The 25,719-nt window shown below is 41.2% G+C and overlaps 2 protein-coding genes across 2 annotated transcripts in view; one reads left to right on the plus strand and one right to left on the minus strand.

Moving 5' to 3' along the window:
* Positions 1-2,362: 2,362 nt before the first annotated feature.
* rb1 (retinoblastoma 1) overlaps positions 2,363-25,719 on the minus strand; it is a 47,958-nt gene continuing 24,601 nt past the window's right edge. Inside the window, exons 18-27 of the mRNA XM_030781697.1 lie at positions 17,174-17,289; positions 14,895-15,025; positions 14,450-14,595; positions 13,440-13,544; positions 13,032-13,145; positions 12,602-12,753; positions 12,036-12,066; positions 11,774-11,916; positions 2,526-2,572; positions 2,363-2,433 (exon numbers count right to left, since the gene is read on the minus strand). Coding sequence (XP_030637557.1) covers positions 2,363-2,433; positions 2,526-2,572; positions 11,774-11,916; positions 12,036-12,066; positions 12,602-12,753; positions 13,032-13,145; positions 13,440-13,544; positions 14,450-14,595; positions 14,895-15,025; positions 17,174-17,289 — 1,056 coding nt within the window. The remainder of the gene's footprint in view (positions 2,434-2,525; positions 2,573-11,773; positions 11,917-12,035; positions 12,067-12,601; positions 12,754-13,031; positions 13,146-13,439; positions 13,545-14,449; positions 14,596-14,894; positions 15,026-17,173; positions 17,290-25,719) is intronic.
* On the plus strand, positions 19,428-20,447 carry lpar6b (lysophosphatidic acid receptor 6b). The gene has a single exon (XM_030781656.1). The coding sequence runs from the start codon at positions 19,428-19,430 to the stop codon at positions 20,445-20,447; it is 1,020 nt and encodes a 339-aa protein (XP_030637516.1).

Raw genomic sequence — 25,719 nt, forward strand, 5'->3', positions numbered from 1 at the left:
CTAATCGTAACGTTACTATCAGTGTCAAACTAACGCATTATGTACGCGTGTCATTGAAAACTGCTGTTTAAAATGACTGAGCAACAAAAACCTGAAGTCATTTATGGTATCTTGTTATGCAAAGAAACAGTTTCTGTTCATAATGTAGAGACACATACTTAACGTAAGATTCATGATGTCATATTAGTCATTTAATTTAACATGTTTGATTAACTTTGATGCTGGGAAACATTGAGGTAGCTTGTATTTATGACACATCCGTTGTTCTGATCTTCACGAGAATTTCTGTTGTTACTTTTAGCTCTGTGTTGTCTAGTAGAAAACTTTATTCAAATGAGAATTTATTTTGTATTTTGCATGGCTGGAAATTAAATATCAATTCTGAATATTCAAGATGACATGGAATCGCGAACCCTCACTATCTAAGCCACTTATCCTGATTAGGGTCGCGGAGGGTGCTGGAGCCTATCCCAGCGGTCATAGGGCGAAAGGCGGGGAAACACCCTGGACACGTCGCCAGTCCATCGCAGGGCAGACACACGGACAAACACACTCACAAATCATACCTAGGGGCAATTTAGTGTCTCCAATTCACCTAACCTGCATGTCTAACCTGCAGGACTGTGGGAGGAAACCGGAGCTCCCGGAGGAAACCCACGCAGACACGGGTTCACCTAACCTGCATGTCTTTGGACTGTGGGAGGAAACCGGAGCTCCCGGAGGAAACCCACGCAGACACGGGGAGAACATGCAAACTCCACACAGAAAGGACCCCGGCCGACCGGCCGGGAATCGAACCCGAGACCTTCTTGCTGTGAGGCGACAGCGCTACCCACTGCACCACCGAATCGCGAACCTTATGTCGCACATTGAACTAAGATAACTATAGCGTTCCATCCCTAATTTTTATATAACGACATAGAAGCAATATGCGGCAGTTGTAAAATTCTCCTTTATAAGGTCACAAATGAGGACTACAAAAATTAGGAGCCTCTAAAGCCCCACTTCTTGGATCCCTAAAAATTCTTACAGGTAGCTGGTGTCTGAGGGTGTCTATTTGTTGAAGTCCATCACCAGCAGGAATGCTGGACTATCAAAACTAAAAAATATTGATTATTATTAAATCCAGTTGTGATGGTGGAATGTTTTAGTGGAACTTTTAAAACTTTGCATATTAAGAACATAGTGTTGAAGAGAAATGATTCAGATATGTATTCAGATAGTGCTGGTCAGTTGCATCTGGACAGAGGCAAGCACGAACATGCTAAGAAAAAAACTGTCCCATACAGGGGCACAGCCTCCTCCCCTTGGCTGTCCTGTGAAGAAAATCATTTCAACTATACCAAGCCTCAAGGAAAGGGATTTTAATGCAGAATCAGGAAATGATATTATCTGTAAAGCAAAAGTTACATGAATGTGTGTCCTCAGTGTTTCTAGACTGTAAGGCTTCTAAGGAGCAGCTTCTCTTCAGTCATAAAGCTATTGACTATGTCTGAAAACCACAATTACACTTTTTATTTGTCAAGTTCTCATGAGTGACAGTCACAGGAGTACACTGCTGGCAGTGTAGAGTATACAGGGCTTTGGACCACAGAATACTTGTCACTTGTCAAAATATGATGACAACGGCAGGGAAAATAAAAACTCTTCTCTAACTTGAACACAGTGACAACACATTTCAAGTTAGAGACGAGTTTTAAGAACCATGGGCTTCTTAATCTTTAGCAATCAATAAATTTGTAAACTGAACTAGACTAAAATTTTTTTATGTAAACTCATTCACTCATTCAATCACTTACACACCTTCTCTCAGTTTTTAATCACTACTTAAGTCCTTTCCATTACCAGAAATGGACTTTTTTTCAAAAACTACTTCATGTGGCCAGTGTTTGGGCAGAGATGAGACACATCAGAAAGGCCAGACATTTAGGATGATATAAATCTAAAGGCCCTACCTTGACAGTCAGACTCATTATTGTAATGATTTCAAAGAGGAGAGAAAATATTTTACATCCATGATGACGGAACAGTAAGAACTGTTGAATGAATGCGGTAAATGAATTTCTGCTGGAAATTTAAAGTACTGAAAAAAACTACATTAAAAGCGATAAGTTATCAAACAAGACATTCCACACACCTGTCTGAGAGTGTGTAGTGGTACTCGCACATGCTGCTTTTGAAATCATAATCATAATCACAGCACAAGACAAAAAAAATAAAAAGAAATAAAATGTTTGCCATTATTTAAATACTAAAACAACTTCAGAACAGAATAAAAAAATGTAAAATGTACACCAAAGTACATAGGTCTGTTCAGGAGGTCAGTGAAATAAAGGAACATTTCCTCTGATCCCACACTGCCTTATGGTTCCGTGTCCTCGGTCTTGGATTCCTCCTTCATCTTCTGCTCCTGCATGCGGCTCCGTGCTGACCCTGATAAGGAGGAGAGACAGAGCGGTTAGTGTAACCCTAACCCGAGCTTTGAGCAAAGTGACACTGGACTGTTTCAATTCTGAGGAACTCACTCATCTCTGTCAACTTCTGGATCAGCGTAGACTCACTGCTGGGTTTGCTGCAGAAATAAATATGGAGAGATGCAGTCAGTCTCATGTCTTTAGTACTGGTGGGTGGAATAAGACTATTCTAAACTCAAAAACATTAAATGTTCCATAGTCAAATGGTCTGAGACCGGGTTCCTGAGCAGGCCAGGACCTACAGGAATATGTATATGATTAAATTCGTAGCTCTCTGCCATGCCCTTGACCAAAGAACTTATCCCAGACATACGTGAGACAGAGTTTTACCTAGACATACGCCAGACAGAACTTACCCCAGGCATACATCAGACATAACTTTGTTCTATTGTTTTAGGTACAACAATACACCTTATGTAGAGAGAGACACGTCAGACGATTTGACACACTCATGTTACTCTGGAACTCTCCCTTTTATTTTGCTCCTCCCCCCTGGTCAACAGTGAACAATACAAAAGTTCCAACCTATGTAAATGACCTAATACTACAAACTTAACCCAGGCATATATCAGACAGAGCTTAACCCAGGCATACATCAGACAGAGCTTAACCCAAGCAGAGAATTTCACAGACGCATGACGGCCACTCTCTCTGGCCTTGATGCCCCTTTGAAAATCGCATGTTCACTGGCCACTGAGGCCTCGGTGCCCCTCGTGACTGCCTTTATTACTATTTTTTTTTCCTGCTTAATGAAGCTGACTGATGCGATGGTTTTTTGTCTGGCCCACTCCTGTTAAAATATTCTCCCCGCCATCAGAACTGTGCGCAAAGATTCTAGAGCACTTCGCAGCGCTCATCTTTGATTGGTTGTAATCAATATTATGCAAGTGTGACAGAATCTTGTGTTACATTTGGGAAGTTGTCTTTGATGTGGTGTGGAAAGCACAGCGGTCAAACAAGGCTTTGAACCGGTTCAGGGAATGAAAACGAAAACCAGAAACAATCGATATTTCACTAGGAACAAAAACGAAACCAGAACCTTAAAATTTTTATATAACAGAACAGAAACATTTATTTGAAATAATGGTAACCTGTTAATAATGTTATTTTTTCATTCTTTCGTTTGACCTGGCATAAACAACCCATGTCTTCATTCGTGCATACAGAAAAAGCCTAAATGTATAAAAGTTTGAGTTTTGCTTCGCGGGTCACATGCTTCATATTGTCATATCACACAGCCCTACATGGAACTTTACTATTCGGTATTTCATTTGGTTCAAACCGGTTCGGAAATTATCATTTTAAGGTGGACCACAAAACCAGAAACATTAACACACTGATTCAGCTCACAACAAACCGACTGAAAAAAAATTCTGGTTTGAAGCCCTGCAGGCAAGCTTCATGGATTTTCAACATTTGTCATTACACTGAATCTCACTAACTCGCACGGATTTTCACACTCAATAGCACAGAATAATAATTACGAGTCCAATGTATTGTCTATAGACTGCTGCGCAGTGCGAGTGACAGACTGCCGTGTTCGCACTGTGCTGCCCACTACGTCTGCGTAGCAGTTATACTAGTCAAAGATGTTTCAATATACATCGGGTAAGCGCCTTCATCACTGAACAACTTCTTATCTCTATGGAGCGAACATAAACATGTTTACAAAATGCTGTGGAAATGTAAGAATGTGCACGCACACATATCCCCTGCCAACCTTCACGCCTCCATATTCCCTTAGACACTCTTTTCTCTTTCTTTAATTGCTTTGTTTGAGCCAGTCGTAACAAATATTAATGAAGGAATAAACTGTTTGGATGAAAACTGTGGTTTTCTTGATATAAGTAGGCCTATCACATTGTGTACTAAAAAAACATTAATGCATCTGGCCATTCAGTCAATATCACGACTTTTTGCGTCATGTGTTGTGTTTCGTCGTGGGGCGTCCCAGACGCATCCTCAGTTCCTGCAGTGCATACACAAAAAAGGGGATACTTCCTCCAACAGTTCGAAGAACTATGAAGTTCCCCTGGACTGAAAGCGCTTTATGTAAATGACCTAATACTGCATCCCCCTCTCTAAGACAAAGTGTTTTTTTTTCCATCTTGGGAGATGAGTTAAATAAACAGTTTCTCAACCTGTAGCTCAACTCAACCTCTGTTTCCTGTATTTTCATTTCTTGTTGCTATTTTGAACTCAACAATAATAACAAAATAACTCATTTACCTAAACATTTTTTTTCTTCAACACCATTTCAATATTTTTTATTTTTATTTTTTTTTTTAAGAAAGGTGGGGTAGACAGCCCAGCCCTTCTACTGAGTGTGGCCCACTCAGTTCTTGGTATCTCTACCTACGAGCACAAACAAAGTCCTTTAGGTACCCTGGGGCCCTTCTCTCTCTGGATGGGTATCGGCTCTCAGTCGTTTGGCCCTGCTGCTGCTGTTGATCTTGCTGTTGATCGATGACCTGCCCCAGGAACTTGATTTTGCTCTTGGAAAAGTCACATTTTTCGCTGAGTGTAACCCCGGCCTCCTGGAGTTGTGACAACGCCATGCGTAGCCTCTCAACATGCTGCTGTTGGATGGCTCCCAAGATGATCACATCATCCATCTGACACAAAATGCCCTGCAGACCCTTGAAGATTTGTGCCATGCACTTCTGGAAGTGCTCTAGAGCAGAGGAAATTCCAATGCACAAGCAATTATAACACCACCATCCAAACGGTGTTATGAACGGTGTTCCACTTTGGAACATGGAATCTGCCAGAACCCTGAATTAGCATCCAGCTTTGATAACACTCTGGCTCCTGCCAGCTGTCCCAATGTGTGCTGTACTGAGGGAAGTGGATGCCTCTCCCTTATAACCAATTTGTTCAGTTCCGTGAGGTCTGTGCACAATCTCACCCTGCGTGCTTGCTTGGGTACCACCACCATAAGTGCGCACCATTCACCTGGCTGTTCAACTTTTGAAATGATTCCCTGTTGTTCCATGCTGTTTTGTTCTTTTACCTTTGGTGGGAGAGGGAAATGTGTCTAGGAGTGGCTGTGAATTTCCCCATTACAGTCAATGGCATTCCTCCTGGTCCCTTTAAGACCTTTGATGATCTTCCCAGTCTACTGAGCTGGTCCTGACTGCACACAGTCTCTGGCACTGCCGTTAAATTTGTCCCTGCGTCTATTTTACACTCAGTGCTGCAGTGATCCATTTTTATTTCTGTCATCCATGGACCTTCATCTGCATCGACAGTCAGTGAGCCAAGGAATGCAACCCTGTCCTCCACATCTTCAGTCAGTAGGGCAACATTTCCCTCATTGACCTTTCTAGCTTGGCACACTCTGGCATAATGTTCCTTTTTCCTACGATAGTTACACAGGGTTTTCCCTACCACAGGAAGGCGTAAGCCAGCGTTTCCCAACCTTGGGGTCGCCTGAAATTCAAATGGGGTCGCCTGAAATATTTTACAACTGAACCATACAAAAATATATGTAAACATTAAATTTAAAAATAACATTAAGCACAATTAACCAACTAATCATATCCTCCTGCATAAAAATCGAGTTAAAATAAACTTGTTAATGACCTCGGCGGCCTGTCTAACAGATGTAACCATGCTTGACCAAGCTACGTAACATTCAAATCAAATCGAAGTGGGCACACAAATTTAGCAAAACAAATGAATTAGGATAGAAAATCAAACGTATTAGAACAGGAAACATCTTCAAAATGGAGAGGTTTCTTCGCCCATCTGCAACCCCCATGACATCTGTAAGTGCACCTGAGAAACATCCATCAAAAAGAATGCGAAAATATGATGAATTATTCCTGCAGCACGTATTTACCAGTGTAATGAAAAACAACAAGATAAAGCCTAAATGTCTCCTATATGGAAACGTACTATGCAGCAAGAGCGTGAAACCAAACAAACTTAAAAGTTACAAACTATCATGTGACAGAACACATCAGGGATTGATAGTGACTGTGGAGGAATTCTGGTTTGGAGTAAGGGAAGAGTACCCAGAGATCGCACTGTGTGCACCAAAAGTCTTGGTTCCTTTTGGAAGCACGCATTTGTGTGAGGCCGGATTTAGTGCACTTGTGTGCATGAAGCCAAAGTACAGTTCCCAACTGGATGAGACTGCAGAGGTGAGATGCGCTCTTTCTCCTACTGAACTTTGACAGGTTGCAGTGCATGTGCAGGCCCAACCATCTCATAAACCAGGGTAAGATAAATAAAAGGTGTAAAATGAACTTTGACTCGTAACATAATATTTCAAAGTAGCCCATACAAATCAAAACATATCTGTGTTGTGAATGATTGGGGTTACTAGAGTTTTGTGACATTAAAGTGGGGTCACCAGTTAAAAAAGGTTGGGGGACCCCTGGCTTAGGCGCTGCACCTAATTTTTTTTGTGGACCGCCTTAAGCTGAATTAATAATTCATACATATCAGAATGAACATAAAAACAGTGAGGATTCAATGCGCTGACCAAAAAAAAAAAAAAAAAGAAGTGGCTTGATCTTGAAAGGAAAGGTTAGCTTGCAACAGGAATGACCTACCAATCAACAAACAGTGTTTGGACGAACGTTTGTGTGATTGGTGTCTGACAGATGGTCATTGTCAAGCTAATCAAACAGCTGTCTTGTCTGGATATTTGGATATTACCATCGATGGGGTAAGCCTCAAAGAATAAAGTTGTAATAAAGTGTAAACTTTTTTAGTTAGGCAGTAATTCTTGTGGATGTTAACAATACCGATAGCAGACAGAGAGAAGATAGCTAATGATAGCCTATTTTACATTTAAGGAAATTGCTAACCTAGCTAACTTACTAACATAACTGAGTTAAATGTTAGTATCTAACATTGGTAGCTAAACAAAGTTAGGCTCTGTTCACACTAGGGATGGGTCATGATTTTCGAATTTTCAAGTCATTCAATTATAAAAAGTCAAATAGTTTCGCGACAATCATCTTAAAAAAATACATTTTCCCTTGTTTTTACCGGCGCCTGGTAGTAATTAACGTGTACTACCACCAGAAAGTGGTGGTAATGCACCTAAAAGCTGTTTGCCAACTGCCATTGAACAACAAAAAAAGAAGAGCCCGTTTCTACCAGGCACCGGTAAAACGTGTGTGGCACTGCAAGATTAGATGCTACTGCAGAAACAGGAGAAACATGCAAAGCCGCATGACGACTAGCCGTAAAAAAGTTGTGTGGATCTCCTTCAAAAAAATAAATGAAAATGAGGTGCAGTGCTACAATGGAGTATTTAGAGCCACATTGAGGAAAGTAAAATTGAGATTTCAAGAATAAGGTTGTAATATTACTAGAATAAAGTCATGATTTTACAAGAGAGTCACATAAAATCATAATTTTAGGCTACGTGTTATTTTAGAGAGGAAATATCAGAAGAGAAGCCTACTGCCTGTGTTAAAATGAGGAAGGTGGGGCATCTTGAAGTTATACTTGAGTGGAGGTTTCAAAAATAACAAAATACAGTTTCTTCCACAATCTTTTCAAAGTCCTGATTCTTATGATAATGTGGTGCTGATACGGCAAAAGATTATGTATTTCGTTATTTCTGAAAACTAAAGTATAACTTTACAAGATGCTCCATGCTCCTCATTTTAACGCTGGCAGCTCTTCTGATATTTCCCCTCTAAAATAACACATAGCGTAAAATTACGACTTTATTCTCGTAATAGCCTATTATGACTTTTTTCCTCGTACAATTATTCTTGTAATACTGTGATTTTTTTATGGTAAAATTATGATTTTTATTCTTGTAATATTACGACCTTATTCTCGAAATCTCCGAATTTTCTCTCCCTCAATGTGGCCCTCATACTCTGTCATATGGTGCAAACTCTGGCGATCTTCGAGGAATGGTCAAATAGTTCTTAGTGAATATTGAATAGAATTTTTGCTTGAAATGCCCATCCCTAGTTCACACTCAACATCTTTTTTCATTTAAAAACAAAGCTGTTCCAATAATGCAGTTGAGAGCGTTATTTGTTACCATAACTTATACTAACCTAGAGTTAATGTTAGGTAGCAGGCTAATTTTGCTAGCAGACATCCCACCTCTCCCAGAAGTTCCGGGAGCCTCCCGCATATTTATAGTGCCCACAAATTATATACAATATCCCCAATATCGATATTTTTGAGAGCGAGCGAGAGGGCGAGGGAGAGAGATAGTGACTGAGAGAGAGACCGAGTGACAGATGTAGCGAGAGAGTAAAAGACAGGACATCCTGATAGGTCTACTTAGCACAAAGAAAGACCAATCAGTTTTCTCCGTGGGCGGACTTGTCAGTCGACCAATCTCTCTCTTTCATTGTCCATCAGTTCAGTTTAGTGTCTTGCATGGCAGCGCCATGGCAGTGTTCCAAAAAAAAGAAAATATAAAACACACTTCAACCAAGACTACACTAAAGTGTACCCCTGCCTAATAGGGGTCAGAAATAATGACAGTGTTGCCCGCTGCACTGTTTGCAACAGTGACTTTTCTTTTGCCCATGATGGGTTAAATCACTGTAAAAGACAGGGTGAGGTGAGTTTAAAAGGTGTCATTCGTTCATTAGCATAGCTAATGTTATTTAAACTAGCTGGCTAGCTGCAAGGGAGCTACTCTATTGATGTCCTATATGATGAGGCCAAACTCCCTGTAGACTTGCTTGAGGTTCTAATAGAATAAAAAAAACGATGCTATCTCCCTGAAATGAGTTTTTGCAGGGTGGGATGTCTGTGCTAGTGACTGAAATAAACACAAATACCAACCAGAAACTCTTAGGACCCATCCAGTTTGACTCCACAAATGAATATTAGTGATACAGTTTAACTGTCATGTCATATATTTCACTGTACTCTGGATTGAACATAATAAGCTTCTTCCCAGCTCAGTCTGACAGTAGCCGTCGCCCTCAAAGCTCCTGTTCAAAAACCCATATTAACAAAGGGTGGAAACACATTAAATGTGTTCCAAGACCTTAAGCAAAAACACCGACCAGAATATGAGCAAAGCCAGAAGTTGCGCGAGGAGAAAGCAGCAACAAGTAACACTAAGCAAACTCTTTTAACCCTGAAGGGTATTGCCAGCACGTTTGCCAGTGCCACTCCCTGTGATAAAAAAAAAGTAAACACTGGAACGAACTGACGGAACCGTAGCATTTTTACTTAGCCAAAGACATGTTGCCAATCCGAAGTGTTGACAAGGAGGGATTCAGGCTAATGATCCAGAAAATGGACCACAGATGCAACATGCCATTAAGGAAATATTTTTCAAAAACAGCCATGCCAGCTATGAACGAAGAGTGTCACAGTAGGTTACAAACAACGCTGTCCACAGATGCGGAGTGGGCAAGTGACGGAGCTATACATTAGCCTCACGGTCCACTACATAACCACTGTCTAGAGTTTGTACAGCTGTTGCCTCAAAACAAGTTTTTTCCCCCCAGGTGACCACATGTGCAGAACTTTGCGAGTGGTTCGAAGCAGTTTCTTCAAGCATGGGACCTAGACGAGGAGAAACAGGTGTGCCTGACAACGTACAGTGGAGCTAACGTGGTGAAAGCAATTGAACAAGTGGACAAGACTGTCATGGTTTGGCCATTGTCTACACATTGCTACTGGTAAGCTTGCTCTCTCCAAGTCTCTCTCTCTTAATGTCAGTGTATTCATGCATGCATGTTAAGCATGCATGAGCTTAATGAGCTTAATCTTTGATGTTCTTCAGAGAAAACTTCCTGTGCTGCCCACAGTCATATAACTATACATTTTGAAAAGTAATACATTACAAAAAAAGATATTAAAACAGACACATGGCACAGACATAAGAAATTATATACGTATGTCCCGTGTGTATTTAAGATTATGATGACATTAATATTTAACTGAACTCTCATTCACTGTTTTTTTTTTGTTTTTTTTTAATGCAGGGAGAAGCATGAGGGATGACAAAGCTGTGGAAGTTTGTAAAAAGGTTCTTGCACAGCTGGAAAGGGCAGTGGGCACTCAAAGATGCTCAAGAGGAAACTGGCCTTCCTCAGCATAAACTACTGACGGAATCTCAAACACGATGGGGATCAAGCCAAAATATGATTCAGTGACCGCTTGAACAAGAGAAGGCCATCACATAAGTCTTAGCTGGTGATAGGTTAACCAGGCATCTGGTGTCTACATGGCAGGACATTGATGTCCTTGGTTCTGTGAGTAAGGCACTAGGGCCTCTCCTTGATTTCACAACTGCTCTCTCTTCTGAAAATGTCACTGTGTCATGCCTCAAGCCTGTTCTTCAACTATTCAACAGTGAGCTACTACTGATCAACATGGCAACAATGCTTGATGCACGCTTTTGCACTCAGCACATGAGTCAAGAAGAGATTCTGGTCATCAAAGCCAGAGTAGTCAGAGAGGTGGAATCTCTTTCTGTCATGCCAGGTGACACTGCTGCCCCTGAAAAATCACCTGAATCTACACGAAAAGCCCTAAGTGCATCTAAGAGGCAGAGGAAGAGTCTTGGAAACTTTTTCATGAAACCAGCTGCTGAGCTGCCCAGCCTTTCTGACAGAGAAAACTGAGGTTGAATTAAACAGCAATTTGCTTTGTCTACTGTTATGAAGTGAGTGTGGAACCTGCTCTTGACCGTGCTGCATTTGCTCGCTTCAGAAGTCAGAATATCCTCTGCCTCTTCCCCCATTGTGTAGATCCGTGCATTCAGTTGGTTTTCGTCTGCATTTCCAATCCTGATGCAATCCAAAACCTTTCGAAGCATTTGATTCATTTGGGCTCATCTTTAGCCTTGAATGCGAATTTCTCTGGCAGTGGGACTTGAAACAGACTCATATTCTCATGCCGTAACGTTCGCTTATGCTAACCTCGTTAACTCTGTTTGTTTACAGGAGACGCTGTTTTTCCCTCTGTGGACTCAGATGAAACTTCACTGGAGTATGTAAAAAATATATATCAGGTACGTATTCCTACACTTCTGACAACATGTTCTATTGTTTTTGGTATAATGATAAACCTTATGTAGAGCGAGAGACACAATAGACTACTTGACACACTCACATCACTCCAGAACTCTCCCTTTTATTCCACTCCTCTCCCCGGTCAACAGTGAACAATACAAAAGTTTCTAACTATGTAAATGACCTAATACTACAAACTTAACCCAGGCATGCATCAGACAGAGCTTAACCCAGGAATACATCAGACAGAGCTTAACCCAGGCATACGTCAGTCATGCTTGATGCCAGTATCAGCTAATGGACGCGCCCTAAGACAAAATAACTTGCCTTCCATCAGCTTCGTCCTGTCCATCAGTGTCAAAGCGCAATCTCTTTAATGGTTTGGGCCCAGAGCCTCCTTCTGAACTCCTTTTCAGTGACCAGTCAGAACTGCTCATCATTTGATTAATCTTCAGGAATTTATCGCCCGTCTGTCATAAAGGAACAGAAATTATTAATGAAGTTAATATTTATTAATTTGCCATTAATAATATATAACAGCAATGATAATCCTTAACAGCATGTGCTTCAGGCACTACAGAGCACTTACTCCAAAAGACTCTCCAATCGAAACAAGAAACCTGAGGAAAGAGACCACAAGAAAATATATCAAGCATAAATGAAAGAAAACCCCTATTTAATTGTAAACTTCATTTTTACATATATCAATTTAAAATTATTCCTGTACTGACTCATGACTATAGATGTGTGATCATTAAAGGGGCTTCCTGTTTTGCTTTAGGTATGTTAATGCTTTGCATAAAGCCACTAAAGTCTACGAATCGTATTTTATTGTCACATTTTAGCTCTTCAAGTGGTTTAATGTGCAATTGAATGCTTTTTAGCATCAGTCTACGAGCAGAATAAATTGGTGTACTAATAATGCTGTTTTTATTCCAAAACAAACACAATACGATTTTGATGTTTGCGCTACAGAGTAAATCTCTTTAGAGTATTTTTTTATTTATAGTTCTAACATCACCGTGGATGTGTGAACATGTTAAGAGCCAAAATCACGGGCGAGGTGTTGCGTCAACTGGGACAGAGACAGTTCCAGTGTTAGATTAGAAAAAGCAAAGATACAATGTTTTAAGAATTCCAAAAGTGAGTGCTGACCTGGATCGTGGGGTCATGACCCCCGGGGACATGCGGTTACTCTTAAGAGGGGAGATATAGACGTTGTTGCTGACGGGTAGGCGCAGGGGAGAGTTGGGGTATTTGTAGCCAGGGCTGCAGGGGATGTGAGGTATTGGGGACAGGGGTGGTGGCTAACAGAAACACATCAACACTGTGAGTGAAACAGCCAAGAACATTCTCATGGTCACCTACAAAACTGTTCCAATCAAACATAATAACTGCAGCAGCCTGAAAATCCACACAGAGAGTACAAACCAGATCATTAGCCTATCACTATGACCAGAGTACAGTACAGTTCACCAGTGTCATAAACACCCACACGAGGGTCTGGCTAGTTCTTTGGAGATTATGCATTTATATTCAGGGCCACTAGATGACGACAAAACAAAACTGTGGAGGCTGACACTACCCGAGGTGAGGAATACTGCAGAATGATGGTCTTCAGTTTCTGGATGAACACAAGATTGTAGAAGACGATGATGGAGTCATACTGCCCCTCCCTGATCAACACACGCTTGAAGGTCTCAAAGACAAAGGACAGAGGGAACAGTCAAATTCAATGGAGGTTCCAACAAAACTGGCTGAAGTATAAAATGATTGCTGGCAACACACTATCTTAATATTAAAGCTTAGAGAACAAATTTTTACTATGCACTTTTGTAAGCTGTTTTGGACAAAAATGTCTGCCAAATGACTAAATGTAAATGTAAACATGCTACTCTAGGTGTGATTCTCAATTTCACACCAGGGACCTGTGGATAATGCTTCAGTGAAAGTGTGTGTTAACCTAACTCTTTACAATCAGATGCTTGTTTACCTCTTGACTGGTGTTTGGCAGGTCTTTGTAGGCTGTGACGATCGTCTTGAAGCGCAGGTCGACATTCTTCACCTTACATATCGCATACATGGCTGACATCATCAGCTGGAAAGGAAATTGAAAACATTACCAACTAAATTTTAGATGTCATGATTTACCCTCAGGTTTGAGGAGTCTCTTATGGACATGCCAAATGTCAGCAGGTTGGTTTCTATGTTCCAGATCTGAGTGGAGACAGTAGTAGTGTTCTTGCTTGGCAGGTAAAAGAGAACCAGACTGTGGACTAGTTCTAGCTGTTTAAGAAGACCGCGAATAAATGAAGAGCTCAGCTCGTCATCTGCATACAGTTTGGGCTGCTCTTTGTTTTGGGATTATGACTAGGGGTCAATACTGTTACAGATTATAAATACACAAAAGCTCAAATCTGAGGCTAATATCCAACCACAGTAAATATGAAATTTTCCTTCTTTAGGTATTAAATCTACCGGCAGCTCGCATCTCAAAGTGTGTGTTTGACATCGGACTCACTCGTCCACAAACTTTTCATGACCAGCACTGAATGCCATTCATTTTCTATGGGCTGCAGTGGAACTGCTGAAAGTGGCGGGACAAAGGAGAGAAGAGCGGGGACATTTCTCCTTTTACTGAAAAGTAATTCTACTTTGATTGCAGAGCAGCAGCAAATCAGACAAGAACATGTAGATATCAGAGTTATTTTGATTTGATAAACCAAGTAAAGTTATTTAATTAACTGAACCCCCACAGCGGCGAGTTTGTGACAGAAATAGTGGTGAAACTGGGGAACGGTTTCGTGTGTGTGAAGTGAATATACAGAATATACAGAATGAGGAAAATTACATTACAGATTACATCATCTGAGTTTTGTAACTTTAGTGCGCTCTTGTGCCAACTACTGAGTGTGCTCTGTGACTTTAGCTTGCTGTTCTTATGTTTTATGCTAGTGAAGAAGGGAAGGGAGTGTTAGACTGTGTTCTGTAGGGAGTGTGTACCTGGTCTAAATGGCGATCTCTGAGTAGCTCATATTCGTTCTGCATGGTGTGCTCCAGCAAGGTCCATATGACAGGCTCCAGCTCAGGCCGATCACTCAGTAGAGCAGAGAACAGCTTGTTCAGGCGAATGTAAGCCATCCTATACACTGTAGGACAGACTGATGGTCAGGTCCCATATAGTACAGCCTTGCTTTGATTTCTATCGTGATATAAACACTCATCTACTGTTCTGCTGAGATTCTGGAAATGAGGTTCATATCAGCTTTCGGTATGTAAATGTATTATAAAATGAACAGAGATGTACTGCAGTTCACACATGCATACATGGCAATAATTTAAGTTTATAAAACACCACTGAGGTGATGGTACATTCTGTGACAAACCAGAGCGAGTCAGTTATACACCCAGAGTTACTGTAGGCCCATCACTGAAAGCATATACGCACATTTCTTGTAGAAGAGGCTGAGTGAGTTGGATTTGAAAGGTTTTGGCATTTGGGCCTGGGGCTGTGTAACAACTGGGCTGTCACAGGCTGTGGCAGGGGTCTGCCGGGTAGGCCGCACTGGGGAGAGGTATCTACAAAACAATTAAAGTTTCTGGTAAGAAAGAAAACATGGTGACAAAAAACATTCACACCACACCCCATGCTGAACGTCACTGCTAAATTTACACTGCACCAAGATAGACACATTTGTAAGAGAGAAATATCTACCTTGATCTACCTGTGGGTCTTTCAAAAGTGTGTTGCCCAGAAAGAGTGTGTGTAGTTTGCATTAAACCAGTTATCAGATCAGAAATGCCGACACTCACATTTTAACTGGCATGCTTAACTGGAAACCTCTGGTCAAAGCATCTGACATCACTAAGAGCACAGCAGCACACACTGCCTGTCCTCAACCTCCCCCATCTCATGCATAATCACTCACACACAACATCAGACTGTCCTCAACCTCCCCCATCTCATGCATAATCACTCACACACAACATCAGACTGTCCTCAACCTCCCCCATCTCATGCATAATCACTCACACACAACATCAGACTGTCCTCAACCTCCCCCATCTCATGCATAATCACTCACACACAACATCAGACTGTCCTCAACCTCACCCATCTCACGCATAATCACTCGCATAATCACTCGCATAATCACTCGCATAATCACTCGCACACTCACTCGCACACAACATCAAACTGTCCTCAACCTCACCCATCTCACGCGTAATCACTCGCATAATCATTCGCATAATCACTTGCACACAACATTAAACTGGAGGGCCCGGTAATGCAAAGGTAAAGTTCATCTTCCAGAAAATCAGGACAAGAAAACTGAACTTGCACAATGAGCTATCACTTGAGTATTCTGTTTCAGCGGAAAAAGAAACACGTGACTAATGCAAAATGACAATTGTTTAAACCCCTAAAAACAAAACAAAACAAAACAAAACATAATGAATAAGGATACACTGCATAATTAAATGATCTGGCATTGAGACCATGCTTTGAGCCATACCTGCATGTTGAGCTTCTTGGCAGATATACAGATATTATCATGAAATCAAACCCAGGAAGGCCTCAGTTCAGAGGGGCAGTGCTCAGAGAAGCTGATTCTTAAACACTGATTCATTTTCTCTGTATGTTCACTACACTGATTCATTTTCTCTTTATGCTCACTCCTTTGTTCTCCAGGTCAAAGAACGTACAGAGTGCTGGCTAGAATTCACTCTTAGAACAATGTGCTTTTACATCACACCTTCCCCTGTGACTACACACACGTAAGCTTCTGGTAATTCAAAGACTTAAGGGTCCATAAGAATTCACCAGCAGCTCACTCCTGACACTATTCAAATAATTTTTATCTACACTCTGTGTAAACGAGTGAATGTAGACACTTAAAACTAGCATATAAAATCAATGATCCATCTAAATCTTTTCTCCACGGTTAGATCCGAAAGTTGAGATTTTTGTGTCATTTGAAATGTTAGCATCTCTTGGCAGTCCTGTAAAATTGTACTGGCCCCTCAACTGTCACTCATGTTTAAATACAAGATGTAGTCTCTGCTGCACATTATCAGCAGTTGGGAATGCCTAATCCCTGCAACACTGGTGTAGGGAGCTAAGAGGAGAACAAAGCCCAAATATCCTTGGTTTACATTCTTTCACTTTGCTAAGCTGCTTGACAACGTTATTGGAACATGGGTCTTTCTAATCATTGGCTAAGAGGTGGTTTACAGGAAAAAGGAACACATAATTTTTTAGAAGAGGGACACATAATATTAATACCAAGTAAAATAAAAAGGAAAGACACAGTAAAATACAAACAATACAGAGAAGGAACTGAAAGTGCTGCCAGTCTGCTTATGTGTGAACGCCGTGTAAATAGTGAACCCCAAGAATTTCTACTAGTTCATAAAGAATAGCAGGAAACATTCAAACATAATGAGAGCAGCTTAAGGTCAGAATCAATCATTCAAAATGCCATAAGTTGCTGTCTGTTCAGTAGCCAACAGAAATCCAGTGGTGTGGCTGTGTTTCATGGGTTGTGTTTTGAGGTGCACTCACAGATCGGAGGTGGTAGTGTTTTTTTAGGTGCGACTCACAGATCAGCGGCGGTGTGGTAGTGTTTTGAGTTGTGATTCACAGATTGGTGGCAGTGTGGTAGTGTTTTGAGGTGTGACTCACAGATTGATGGTGGTGGGGTAGCGTTTTAAGGTGTGACTCACAGATCAGCGGCAGTGTGGTTGTGTTTCAGGGGTTGGTTGAGGGTGGCGGGGGGCTCTGCCTGCTCCACAGGACCCTCTTCATGCGACTGTTGCAGCAACTCAAACATCGGCGAATCCTGAGAGGACAAAAACGGCATGTCAGAAAAACATAAAAACACACGCAGAAAAAGTAGCAGATCTGAACTTAAAGTAGTTTAAGGTTTACATAGCCAAAACAAATGATGAAAAAGCAAAAAGCAAAGAAAAAAAGTTCTGACATTCAAAATCCTTGCGTTTCGCTGATGTTGGCTTTCTCTCACCATAGGAAAAAAACAGCTGTGCTTTTTGCCCATCTACAATATGTGTGTGTGACAGAGAGAATTACAGGGGCACTGTGTATAATAACTGAAATGTCTCCATATGGCCTGTTCACATGTTCTAGCACAGGACAGATCCTCATAGGCACTTGACTCAATCAACACAACTTAATTATGGTGCCACATCCTCGATACACACTGGACAAGAGCATAGGCAGAACCCTATGTCACAGCCTAGCCATGTTCAAGGCTACAATGTGAATTCAGCTGCCTTTGATTGACTAGTACTGGACATTCCAAAGACCTGCATGACTGATAATCTTCAGAGACATATCTCTGGAATGTAAGCACAAATGCTTTGACAAGAGTTAATTAAGCGTACTTAAGCAATGGCTGCACTTTAACTTGTAACATATGCACCTGTTTATCTGCACAACACATTTGCCTCACTAACTTCCCTCATGTGTTTAACCGCTCAGCTGCTTAGGTGCTTTCCACTTCTGCTAAATACCTAGATATGTCGATTTCTATTTGCCTCTGTGTACAAGTTAATGATGCTTAAGAGAACACAAATAATATAAGTTAATATTTTCATATTCAGAGTCTACACAGGAGCCTACACAGGCTGAGTGTTAACTCACTCAGTTCAACTAACACTGATAAGCACATAAACTAACAGATGTGGTTCTTGTGAAAACTAAAAGAATTAAGCACACCTCCCTTTTGATGAGATGTGACTGCCTGCGGCAATGGACTTTTATTGGATGACCTTTGGAATGCCACTCCTTAGGTTTTCCTCTATCAGCGTATCCACATGGATTAAGCACTTCTACACACACACACCCCATTGAATAAAAAGTAGTGTAAAGTACTGGCAGTGGTCTTGGGTCACTGATGAGTCCAAAGATCACATTACATTTATCACACAGATGGACAGATTATAGCCTCTACTTTTCCTCTCTCACTCAGCACCATAACGCAGGAGTCTATATTTAAATCTCTCAGGTACTGGCCTGGGTCTGAATGAAAAAATAAAATGGAGACATAAATAAACAGCATGAAAACAGAAAAAAATACCAGTGATTTTGAAACTCCAGACATTAAACTTGTCCTGTGGGGTGGTGGAGGAAGGGTGGGTCACATGATTTAGCTCCTCCCCCCCCCACAGAGATTTCAGCTCCTTTCAGGACAATTTCAGTTCCTGCTTCAGTGTGTGAAGTGCTGTAAGTCTGAGGAGCAGAGTACTGACAGAGATCTTCAGCCACTGTGTGCACAGACCTGGGTCAGGAATTCTGCACACAGTCAAAACTCATCATCAGCAGACTGGTGCTTACTCATGTCAGGGACAGAGAACAGCTGAAAGACATTCAACTCTACCACCAGCACTGATACGAGAAGACAGCCTGTTGACTACAGTTCCACAGGATTTTAAAAAAAGAAACGAAAAAAAAAACCCCACACGGGAGAAAAGTGCCATTTCCCCACCGTTTTGCGGATGATCTTTAGATGAACTTTATACAATTTGACAGGAATAACAGGAATGCTGTGGATCGTGTGAGTAACACCTCCAGTTTTGAGGACTTATCCCTGGAGCACGTAAGATAACTGACAACTGGAATCCCAATAGACGGAAAAATGGAACACTGAACTGGGTGATCTCTGGAGCGGGTGTTCACAAGCCTGAGAATGTCTGTGTTCCAGGACATGTAGCAATACATACAGAGTTACCAAAAAGTTTGGAAAAGACAGCATATTCTTCGCAAATCATTTGAGATTTAAGCAACAACAACAACAAAAAAAAAAACAACCAGAGCTTCATTTTGATAAACAATACAAGTTGTCAGAAGTTCTAAGTGTCAGTGTTCTAATCTATTTAAGGAAAAACACAACAGCTTTGACTTTTTGAAAACATTCATGTTGTATACGAAAGGACATCACTGTACCCACGATTCTGAACCATGACCAATCTGACCAACCCCTGTTCTAATGATGAGTTTAAGTACACTCTGTACAGCTCTGCTTTCGGCATAGTCTTTGTGTTCGGGCTACTCTTCAACATGGCCGCAATGTACATATTTGTGTGTACTCTCAAACTGCGGAATGAGACGACCATTTACATGATGAACCTGATGGTGTCAGATCTGCTCTTTGTCCTGAGTCTGCCGTTCCGCATCTTCTATTTCATCAACAGACACTGGCCTTTTGGTGAGCCCCTCTGTCAGATTTCTGTAGCTCTTTTCTACACAAACATGTATGGGAGCATCCTCTTTCTGACCTGCATTAATGTGGACCGTTTCTTGGCCATCGTTTACCCATTTCGCTCCAGGGCAGTGCGGACTCGGCGGAATGCTAAAATCGCTTGCTGTGCCGTCTGGGTGCTGGTGCTGTCTGTCAGTTTCCCCATTGGTTTTCAGCTGGACACACGAGAAGACAGCAACAGACACTACTGCTTTGAGAACTTCACCAAAAATCAATGGCAGTCCAAGTTGTCAAAAGTTGTGGTATTTATTGAAACTGTGGGTTTCCTTATTCCTCTGGTGATAAACATCACTTGCTCCACAATGATCCTCAAGACCTTACGAGATCCTCAGACCATCAACCGCGGAGGCCAATTAAATAAGTCCAAGGTGATGCGTATGATTGTGGTCCATCTTCTCATCTTCTGCTTCTGTTTCATTCCCTACAATATAAACCTGGCTCTGTACACTCTGGTGCGAAGCAGAGTTCTGAATGGATGTAACGTTGAGTCTGTCATCAGGACACTCTACCCCATCACATTCTGCATCGCCGTCACCAACTGCTGCTTCGACCCTGTGGTCTATTACTTCACCTCAGAGACCATCCAGAACTCCATCAAACGCAAATCTTATGCTGTCCGTAATCACATAAAGCAGTGCGACGGCCTGCAAAACTGCAACGAAGAGAGCTCCATTAGAACTCTGAGGGCTACGTTTACTCACACCGAGTCAACAGTGTAACTGAAACAGAAGCAGAGGATGAGAATGTTACCATCAAAGGGCGCAGAACCATGGAGCATGGATTTTCACTCAATGTAGACTAAACTGCTTCACACAACCAAAGTGACCAACACACAATGATATTTGACAATCTGGGACGGAGGACACTGATTTGTGTCCATAAATGAGCGAAAAGTGTTTTGTGATCTTGACTAACAGTAAGTGGGCTCATGAAAAAATGGAAAAGGTGTCAAAGCACAATATTGGCTTTGCCTAAACAGAACATGTGAGTGAACTGTGATGTAGTTATGTATATTTGAGGCTCTTGAACAAATGTGAAACATGAGCTGTCTTGTGCTCACGTGACAGTCAAACAGTTCTGTGTAAGTGTGATAGAACATGGACGGAATGGAATGAAACTGTCTTAAAATAGCTGCAGCAGCAGCCACACTCACGCATGTTTAGACTGTGCACGCTGCATGTCATGAGCAGTCCCTAATTCAGACAGATGTGACTGTGGGTGACAAAATTCAGCAAAAGCATAACTGTATTTCTTCATGCTGAGGCTGCTCACTGCAAAATTAGCAAGTAATAAAACCACTAGAAAAAATAAACCTCACCACAATGCACACACCAGTTACATGCACATCATTTAGCTAACTTGACCTTATGACCTGGATCAGATGAAATAATTGGAGGTAAGTTAGGCACTGTACACTGATCAAGTCCTACGACTGACATTGGTTATAAAAGGGAAAGGTGTTTCACATACAACTGTGGTGCATTTTCTCTGAGTGAAAACAGCATTTCTCATCTCGCCGACTTGCTCATACAACATTAGATTCTCTTGCTTCTCGTCTAAGAAAACAGGGATGGGCAGGACACATAAAAAGCTGAAGCAGGTTTGGGCAGGACCTGACATTCCTCTGTGTAGCTGGCTAACTATGTGTTAGCATCAGTTGCGGCACTCTTATCACACTTGGCAACTGTGGCACGGTTACTATGATCCATACATTGTTAAGGACAAACCTACATTTTACCAAATAAATGAAAAGCTTTTTAAATCTTTTAAAATGATTAATTTTGTTTATTTATTCATTTTTACAACTGTCTTTTCTAATCTCTGGCCGTACAGAGTACAGATTTACAGAGTACAGCAAGAGATTACCAAACTGACACCAAAACTATAACAACTTTAATCCTTTATTTTTCAACCACCAGATCTATTCAACTATACATGTTTAAGCTTGAATAACCAAATAACATAATTTACAGAGGCTAGGCTCAGCCAATGCTGCGCTTAAAAATCAGTAAATGTGTTCAAACATATTTCTATAAAGTCAGCTAACCCTCCAAATTCCTCTCTGGTGCTAGCCTGGGGTGTAGTCACTGATCAATCATGTAACATGGAAGACTTCACAGACTGTCTGACTGAAACTAGCAAGTTACTGCAAGCCCGGCATCCTGACAAAGCCTGCATGGAAAATTCCTACACACGTTTGCGCTAAGATACTCGCTGTGACATAAAAAACGTGTATTAAAATTACTGAAACTGAACAGTGGCCGAGTAGTGGCCAATCAGTCACTAATTGGTTCCATAACACGGTTTCATAATAGTACTGGTTACATAATCCATAATACCTCATTAAGCTAAAATGCTGAACTATTTCTGGCTTTTCTTATATGTAGCTGTAGCTGGCTTTAGTGTTAAATTATACTTGTGCAAAGAAGTCAAAATACAATATTTCTCTAAATTCATTAAACAACATCTATTTGCCCAGATTGTTTTTCTGCATTTATAGGAAAGGCAAATGATATTCCTCAGAATTTGCAGGAAGGATAGATTTCAGGCTGACTACGGCAGGAAGAGATAAGAATTTGTTCGAAAATTCCTACATTGATAATGACTGTCCCTCAATACCAACTCATTCTCAGAAATTAAGTTAACACACATTCATGCAGTCACGTGATGCAGAGTGCTTTTGTTTCCCCTTTTCTTTCAACTCCACAGAAGGAACATAAGAGGTTTTCCCATGTGAAAGATTTTAAAATATGCAATTGCAGCGACTTCTTGGTTTCAATTTTGATAGTAATTTTTAATCCTCTTCCCATTCTGTCTGAAAATATATCAATGAAATCCATACATCATTAAAATATATCATTAAATATCAGCATAACTCAGTTTTACGGGTTCAGATATTTTTCATGACATTTGAAATTTCCAGCTTTTCCAAGACTGGTTGAAAATGGAAAGGAATTTACTGCCTAGTTATCAGATATGAATTGTTAATGGTCATCGTGTATATTAATAAAATAGTTGATTCATAAATTAACCAAATTAGACGCTCTCAGCTCAGGCCTGTATGACAAGCACATCTCTAAGCTAGAGCAGTTCAGTGTGGTACACTTAAACCTCAAATGGCCTGTATTCACAAACAGCGACAACCTGGGTCAAAACATGTTTGCATCTCACGAACTGCTCCTCCTGCATCCTGTGTGTGTGTGGGCATCTGTTTATAAGCGCTTCTGCGTATACCTCTGTGTGTGTGTGTGTGTGTGTGTGTCTGCAGTGGTTGTGCTGATATTTGTACAGTGTGGCTTTGAATAAGGGCTTGTTCACTGATAATGGACTTCAGGTAAGCACAGCTCTACTGCCACAAAACTATAAGCACAGATAGTGGATTAAGTTGGACCTGCTACCAGAGAGAATGGCTGGAAAAAAGTCAACAATAATCCTCAACTTTTTGAAAACCATCCTATTCACAAAATGAAATCTTTAAATTCTGGTAAGACAATTCCTTCTGTATCTCATGTCTTACATTTATCTAACGTATTACATTTTTCATTTAGTTAACTTGAATAAACAGAAGCAACCAAAACTGATAGCTATCCAAGCAAAAAACAACACTTTTGCACTTTTATTTAAATCTACAATTAAATTTATGAACATTTTCACAGTGGTTTTTGTTAAAAACAAACAAACAAATAAACAACAAAAAAAATAATTTTGTAAGTATTATGAGTACAACTACATTTCTGACCATGGGACAATCAAATTCCATGAAGATTTATAAAAATCAACTGTAACCAACTCAGAGAGAACTAGCTTCTCAACATCAGGACCTCAGTTTGCATATGGAAACATTTGGCAAAAACAGCGAGAACATCCTTGGATAAATTATGTAATGACATTCACAGCTCTTCTCCTAAAACCTACTTTACAAATCAGTAATCATGTAAGCTACTTTACAAATCACATAACTGTTAAGCACTAATGGTAACTGAACTTTGGGAAGATTCCATAGCCCCTTCAAGAGTATTCCAGTAAATCTAGGCACACTGCAATACCATTAATGTGGAAAACACTTATTTCCTATTTTATGTTTTCTATATTTTCATTTCCTATGGGTCTTTTCACCAAGTACCTCAACAAAAATCACATTGAAATTACTATATAAACGAACTGAAAGAGCCCACAAATGTATAATGTGTAATATTAATGTAGAACATTGAGTACCATCAACAATTTAATGCATGACCAGATTGAAGCAGTCTAACATGGCTTTCATTTGGAAGGTAATGAGGTGAATTTGACTGAGAATATATCTATTGCTGCAGGACACTAAGATCATGTTTCTCAACAGAACACAGCAGTGACAACAAATTGGGCTTGAAAAGGTGGGCTGAAGAAAAAATAAAAAATTAAAATGCTCATTTTAGCTTATTTGGAAAAAAACTGTGAGGGGTCTAATGTGTAACTCATTATGCACTGTGAGGGGTCTAATATGTAACTCATTATGCACTGTGAGGGGTCTAATGTGTAACCGGGCAGGATTGACACCCAGGTGACTAAGGCATGGAAAGTCCCAAGTAAGGACCAGGGGCGTAGGACTTTTATACAACCCTCCCAATATAAACAGCGGCATCTGGCCGTGCACCGGTGCCTACCCACCTGCACTAAGCAAATATTTAATGTCAATTCAACGACTGGAACTTAATTATGCTTTATTTGCTACTGTTGACAGGACTTCATTGCCTTAGTGTGTCACGTGTTTTAAGCTGTTGTCCTTTACAGACTCTGATACTCCTGTGTGGCACCGGTGGAACTGTCTGACTCATGAACAGAGCCAGGCAATAACTGCATGACCACTGATGCTACCAATGGAACTGGGGAACCAGACAGACATGGTGGTGGAGCTGAACTGTACTGTGGACACCACTTATCGCTTCACATACTACCAGGTCTCCTACAGCCTCATCTTTGTGCTTGGTCTGGTCAGTAACGGTATGGCCCTGCATAGGATCTGGCTGTCACCTCGTACACTCACCAGCACATCAATCTATGTAGCCAACTTATCAGCCGCAGACCTTTTCTTCATTGTGTCTCTTCCCCTTCGGATCTACTTCCATCGCAAAAGGGCAGCTTCTTCCACCCACAGCAGTGACTGGTCACCAGGGGGTGCCCTGTGCCAGCTGACCTTCACCCTGAAATACATTAGCCTATACGGAGGGATGCATAGGGATCGATCGATATTTTGCGGTGGCGCACCCCCTGCTGCAGCGGCCACGGCGTGTGCTCATGGCCCGAATACTCAGCGCCATCATTTGGTGTCTTGTACTGGCCCTTGGTCTCGCAGTATCACTGCTGCATTCGGCGGCCTCACTAAGCCATCGGCCCTGCCTACTAGACCATTCATCACAGCAGCATCGTGTGTTCATACTGGCAGCACTGGCCCTAGTGCAAGCTGCCTACCTCCTCCCAGCCCTGCTGCTGCAAAGTGCTACGAGTGCTTAATCGACAGTCCAATCGCAGGAAGAACCATCATCGCCATACCCTTATAGTCATCTACTGGATGTTGGCTGTCTTCTTGCTCTGCTTTACCCCCTACCACATCAACATGCTGGGCTACACTCTCACACATGTGGACCTACTGCACAGCTGTGGCCTAGCCAAGGTAACTAAAGCATTGCACCCAGTAGTGCTTTCAATTGTGAGCACCAACTGCTCTTAATTACTACTTCTCTAGCAGTCTGATGCACAAGGAAGCAGTGAGCAGCAGAGGAAGTGCCAGTTAGTAAAAATGGCTGGAGGAAGAGACATAAAACAAAGATTTTTGAGAGTTTTACCAATGCTAAATGCTAAATGCTATGCAGTGCCCTTTGGCCCACTAACTGTAATCTGAGATTTTTACAGTTCTCTTACAAAAAGAAACCCGCAGAGGATGTTTATCCAAGCATCTGTTCAATTACCCCTCACTGCATAAAACACCAAGAAAAAGGAAGTAGTGGAACA

The sequence above is a fragment of the Chanos chanos genome, chromosome 8 (assembly GCF_902362185.1).
Source record: "Chanos chanos chromosome 8, fChaCha1.1, whole genome shotgun sequence".
Lineage (NCBI taxonomy): Eukaryota > Metazoa > Chordata > Actinopteri > Gonorynchiformes > Chanidae > Chanos > Chanos chanos.